Source organism: Myripristis murdjan, chromosome 13, assembly GCF_902150065.1.
Source record: "Myripristis murdjan chromosome 13, fMyrMur1.1, whole genome shotgun sequence".
In the NCBI taxonomy this organism is placed as follows: domain Eukaryota; kingdom Metazoa; phylum Chordata; class Actinopteri; order Holocentriformes; family Holocentridae; genus Myripristis; species Myripristis murdjan.
This window is the reverse complement of record NC_043992.1, coordinates 39,204,230-39,210,229: the sequence shown is the minus strand read 5'-3', so window position 1 is coordinate 39,210,229 and position 6,000 is coordinate 39,204,230. Positions and strand designations below refer to the sequence as shown.

The following is a 6,000-nucleotide window of genomic DNA, read 5'->3' as shown; positions in this document are numbered from 1 at the left end:
TGTCTTTTATACCGTTAGAAAGCCTGATTAGTCCCCTTTTCATTGAGAAATAAGTTGTAAGGATTGTCAATCGATTGGTATGACCAACATGGCTAAACATGTCCCCTCCCCCCCTTTTGAGGGGAGCAAAATCCCATTCAGTGTGTTTTTTCGGGATTTTGTCAAAAAAAAAATAGGTCGCTTCCCACACAATTACCGGTGTCACTCATTCCTTTACAACGGTATAAGATACAACACTATTGGGTATAAATAAAGGGGAGAAATTACAGATTGAAAAAGCGGTGCAGAACTTTTTTTGCCTAGTGTAGTTTCCCCTATACTCATTTAAAAAAAAAGAAAAACAAAAAAAAAAAAACATTTTACTCATCAGGGTTACAATAAAAAAAATCACCAAACCTGGCTTCTAGACAGTACTTCGACCAATCTTCATTATTTCAGCTTATACATTATCACCTTATACTGCTTCTTTATCTCAGGATGCCTTCAGCAGAGACCATCATGGAGAGGAGGCATGCTCTGTTCTCCATTTGCCCTGATAAATAAAACCTATTTCATCAGGATGCTAAGTTTTTCTGTCTCTGGATGGATTGAACTTGTGTTCTGTCACTGACAGCTGAGACAGCAATTAATCACCTTCATTAATTATTGACGGACGCTTGGCGTGGTGTGGGTGACGGGGCGGCCGAGCGGCTGCTCTGCGTGCAGCTCGGCCTCAGGAGGGGATTCAGTCAGGAGCAGAAATAATAAAACAACAAGGAAAAGCCAGGAGCCTGGAGTCATGCTTGCTTGCTGTCTGGAAAGCTACTTGTAAAGGTACTGTGTGTGTGTGTGTGTGTGTGTGTGTGTGTGTGTGTGTGTGTGTGTGTGTGTGTGTCTGAGAGGACCTGGCGCATAACTGCAATCGATGCAAGGAGGAACAAAGTACACAGACTTCATTATAATGTGGGAGGGCTGTTGATGCAGTATGCACTGTCTGAGTGGCCCAGATACCCATTCATGCAGGAACACACACACACACACACACACACACACACACACACACACACACAGAGTAAGATGAGTCTTCAGTGATCAAAGAGTTTCTAAATATGCACGTACTAATCCTGTAAAGTTTTGAGTTCTGTAAGGAAGGTTTGTCTTCGTCCTATGGGAGCAGAAATGAATGATAGGAATGAATGAATGAATGATATGAATGAATGAATGAATGAATGAATAAATAATATGAATGAATGAATAAATAATATGAATGAATGAATGACATGAATGAATGAATGAATGAATGAATGAATGAATGAATGAATGATATGAATGAATGATATGAATGATATGAAAGAATGAATGAAGGAATGAATGAAGGAATGAATGAATGATATCAATGAATGAATGATATGAATGAATGAATGAATGAATGAATGAATAAATGAATGATATCAATGAATGAATGAATGAATGAATGAATGAATGAATGATATCAATGAATGAATGAATGAATGAATGAATGAATGATAAATGCAACCACCCACGGCTGCAGGGCCACATGGCTATGGGTTTTTGTTTTACACAGTGCGCTATAGAGAAGATACAAAAGAGAATATGCAGTGAATTGAATCCTGAATGACAGCAGACTGTGAAAAGGTGGATGTGGATAACGCTAATGCTCACATACATCAAGAAGAACAGCAGGAGCCAGTCAGCAAATGAATATCTATCAACCTGCTGCCTCTGCTGAATGATTTCTCTAAATAACAACATGTGGTTTGTCTCCAATAACTACACTGTTTATTAGTGATATCAAACAGTTTAACCAGCAGTGTCAACAAAGTACAAGCTATGCAGTTTAGCCTAATGTCCCTGTGAAATCCAACAAGTGCCCCCCCACCTGGCCCCCTCACAGTCAGCTGTATTTTTATTTTTTTTTTTTACAGTATCTTCTGTATATTCAGTGAAGCCATGCAAAATCTTACGTTCATACTGAGAATATTTTCTGAGTTACACATGGGCAAGCTGAAACTTAGGCCCCGTTTACACGACAACAGTTCTGATGAAAACGGAAAACTCGTTCCTTTGCGTTTTTAAAAAGTTCCATGTTTATACGATAACGCTGTGAGAACGATCCTCCTTCACACGGATCCGCAAAAACAACTGAAAACGCTGTAGTGTGCATGCCAGGCCAGTAGGTGGCGGTGAACTTTACAGTGTAACACCACAGAGCAGCACAAACAGCTCGACAGTCCACCTGTTGTTGTTTTCCTGTTGGCTCATGGCTGAAAACGTCACAGTCACGCGAGAAGTGCGGCCGTGTCGTCATCGTTTTCACAAGAATTGCGTTTTGCCAGTTTCCACGGTGACGGGGAGAGCGGCGTTTTCAAAAAACTCCACTCTGGAACCCGGTTTCAAAAGTTTGCGTTTTCAAGCACCTAAAACGCCGTTGTCGTGTAAACGAAAGGCCAAACCGCAACAAAAGTTTACCGTTCTTTGTAAAAAATCGTTGTGGTGTAAACGGCACCTTAGTGTTTTTTTATGGATGCTTTATTTGCAATTTGTTGCTTCATCGCCTGTTGAAGTTTTCGCTCAGCATAAGACGGGATGTCCCTTTTACTCACTTTACTGAACTTTAGAGGGGAACATCCAACTGCTGCTCCTGGTGTTCAGTCCAGTTTCCTGATCCGCTGGCTCATAGAGACTGACGGCTCTTCACCTGACATGGACCGCTCAAACACCTCAGACACCTGAGACACCTGAGACACCTCAGACACCTCAGACACCTCAGAGACCTGCACCGAGACCAAACTGTCTGAGCTGGTCTGATGTCTTTCCCAGTGCAGCTGTTTATACCATCAGCTGCTGAAATATCCAAAGTGCTTAAACTGCTTTTCACCGGCTTGACTTGAGTGGAGAAGGGATCACAACAGTTCTTCTGTAAAAATCGATATTCATCCAAGTAAACCCTCTTATGATTCAAGAATGAAATGAAGTTATGAGGGCTCAAAAATGCTAGAAAAACAAACAAACAAAAACAAATAAACAACAACAAAAAAAACCCAATGTGAACAAAAAAGTGCTGAATTTCGACCGGCCCGTACTTTGAGGACTTGTAATTCAGAAAATATTCATAGTATGAATGTAAGATTTTGCATGGCTTCGCTGAATATACATTTCTTGATTTTATATGGAATGGCATCTGTATCGCTGACAGTTAAAATTTTTTTGTTTTATTGTAAGCTAGCTAAAATCATAGTTTGGTTCTTCATCTTCTCAGTGATCTAATTTCATGGTCCAGCGAGTCTTCCCATGTGTCAAATCAACGTGCAGTGCCAACAGGGGCGGGCATGTCTTTTGACTTGTAACTTGGAACACAGATTTTGGGGAGGCCTGTTATTGGTGCCACAAGCGGCGGGCGTGGCGTGGGGCAGGTCTCACCTTGGTGTGTGCGATGAGCAGACAGTTGGAGTGCTCGTGTTCGCAGGCGATCTCGTACTGAGGCAGCATATCGGCCAGCTGCTGGACGAAGGCGACCACCTCCTGGTGCCAGGGAACGTTGGCCATGGTCAGACTGCTGGCAGAGCTCTCCCCACAATACGTCACTCCCTGGGGGGACACGGGGAAACAATCAGAGCCAAAAAGACGAGGAATAGTGGGGCGGCTTAGCTCAATATATCACAACAATCGCTCATTTTGTGATAAAAGCATACACTGCAAAAACGCAAAATCTTACCAAGATTATTTGTCTTATTTCAAGTCAAAAACGTCTTATTTCTAGTCAAAATATCTCATTACACTTAAAATAAGACATGATCACCTCAGAAGTAAATTGTTTTTAGACAATTTTCACTTGTTTCAAGTGAAAATTCACTTGAAACAAGTGAAAATTTGCTTGTTTCATTGGCAAAATTTGCCAGTGGAGAAAGTGAAAATTCACTTGAAATAAGTGAAAATTAGCTAGAAACAAGAAACAAATCAAGTGTAATGAGATATTTTGACTAGGAATAAGACATTTTTGACTTGAAATAAGACAAATAATCTTGGTAAGAGTTTGAGTTTTTGCAGTGTAAAATTTGGTAGATGTGTTGGTGGATATATTTCAAACAAATCTGGATATTGGGCCATCACAAAAGCGCCCCCTAGTGGCCATAGCAGGCATTTGATTTGTTAAAATGAATAAAAATATTAAAATGATTGATTAAAATATTTTAAAAATGTAAATACACATTAAATTAAGAAAAAATACAGTTATACACACTCGGTTTCTCAAACACTTTCTGCCCACACCTCAGGACGAGGATTTTGCCCTTGTAGAATTTTTAAAATACAAGATTCGTAGACTGTGAAGGGCAATGTGAGAGCCTATTAAAGTTTATGTTCTGATCTGTTACATTGTAATAAAGCTTTTTCCCACTTTAAAATGTCTCTAAATTATATTTGTGGTGCTGAAAACATGAAACAGCAGCTGCACGGCAGGCAAAGCACTCCATGCCAGTAACCACTGGGGGCCAGTTTTGAAAATGGCTGCCACAGTCATCAGAATAAAAATTTGCAGTGGCCCGATATCCGGATTCATTCAACATATATTCAGCTATGAGTGTACCAAATTTGGTGCTTTTATCACAAAATGAACGATAGTTTAGCTATGCCGCCCCACTAGAAGGCTTTACAGTGGCTTTGATCTGATGTACTGGAAATCTCCCTCCTGCATGAGGGTTAAAACAAAGGGTGAAGCAGAAAATGTAAAAGATGTAATTTCCAAGCTCAATGAGTTTGACACTTAGGAATAAACACAAAATGACTGATATTTTCTTACGCTGTGTCCAGGAATTCACATGCATGCATACACGGCCTATTAACATTAGACTGTAAAGACACAGCTTAAGACCTCAAATCCCTCCAAATGGCTTTCTAAATATGCTCGGTGGACCAAACCCAGCTGGTATCAAACATGGAGCCTGGACAGCATCTGGTCATGCGCTCTGATTTAAAGGGCAGGTGTTAATGGGGATGTTATGACGCATCATGAATCAAAGTTTAGCATGTTCTCGGTACACAGCCTGTGCGCTATATGCTTTCCATGATTTTTTTCAGAAGCAGCAGCAACCCAGAAGTCAGAGAAGCAATGCTGGGCAGGCAGGTGAAATGTGGGAGAGGGTAAAAAACAAAGAAATGCTACCCTTCCTAACTGGGACCTTCAACTCTCTAACTATTCTGAGTACCTGCAGTGCTGTCAGCTCAAGGGGTGTAGCTGCTGTTAGAGGCAGTTATTCAAATAATAAAGTTGGTAACATGTCAAATTAATTTTATGTTTTTGATTAAAATAGAACAATAAATAATGTTGACAATATTATATTTCTGTTAAAAGTACAAATAGAATTAAAACATGGTTCTAAGAGGTTCTAATTACAGGTGGAACTTATATTAAGGCGCTGTGATGGTACGACCTTTTTTATTGCTACACCGCTATTCACCTGAGAGAGCACAGCACACACACCTGTTAGAGCCACAGAGGAAGTTTTTAAGTTTGTTGTTGTTTTTTGTTTGTTTTTCATGAAGATCCACAGTTGTAAGCTGCTGATATAAGCACTGTAAGAGCTGAAGGAAGCTGAAGATTTTTTTTGTTCACTCCCGTGAGTTAATGTGGCCAGTGAGGTTTGCTGTTAGCTCTATGCTCTGTATTGACTTATTGTTTATGTAGTGTGCTAACAAGCTATGCTTCGGTTAGCAGTGATTGAATGATAGACCCATTTATGTTGCGGTGAATGTTATATGTTGTATGAATATTTTTTCTTATCAGAATAAGAGCTTAGAGCTGTGAAGATAGTTGTATTTTGACCATTTTTGGCCATTTGTATTTTGTTTATTTAATTGTTTGATATTTATTCTCTATGAGAATACATTGTATGGGACTAATTTAAGTTTGTATTTATTTATTTGAACTCAGTTCTCACGGCATCGGAATGAAAGTAAATGCCTGTTAAAACCCAAGAACGCCTTGTGTCCGTGATTCAACTC

At 39.8% G+C, this 6,000-nt stretch overlaps 1 protein-coding gene across 1 annotated transcript in view; it reads right to left on the bottom strand.

The window, feature by feature from the left end:
* tyw1 (tRNA-yW synthesizing protein 1 homolog (S. cerevisiae)) overlaps positions 1 to 6,000 on the bottom strand; it is a 90,080-nt gene that overhangs the window by 5,852 nt on the left and 78,228 nt on the right. The window contains exon 15 of the mRNA XM_030066662.1: positions 3,421 to 3,588. Within this exon, the coding sequence (XP_029922522.1) occupies positions 3,421 to 3,588 (168 nt within the window). The remainder of the gene's footprint in view (positions 1 to 3,420; positions 3,589 to 6,000) is intronic.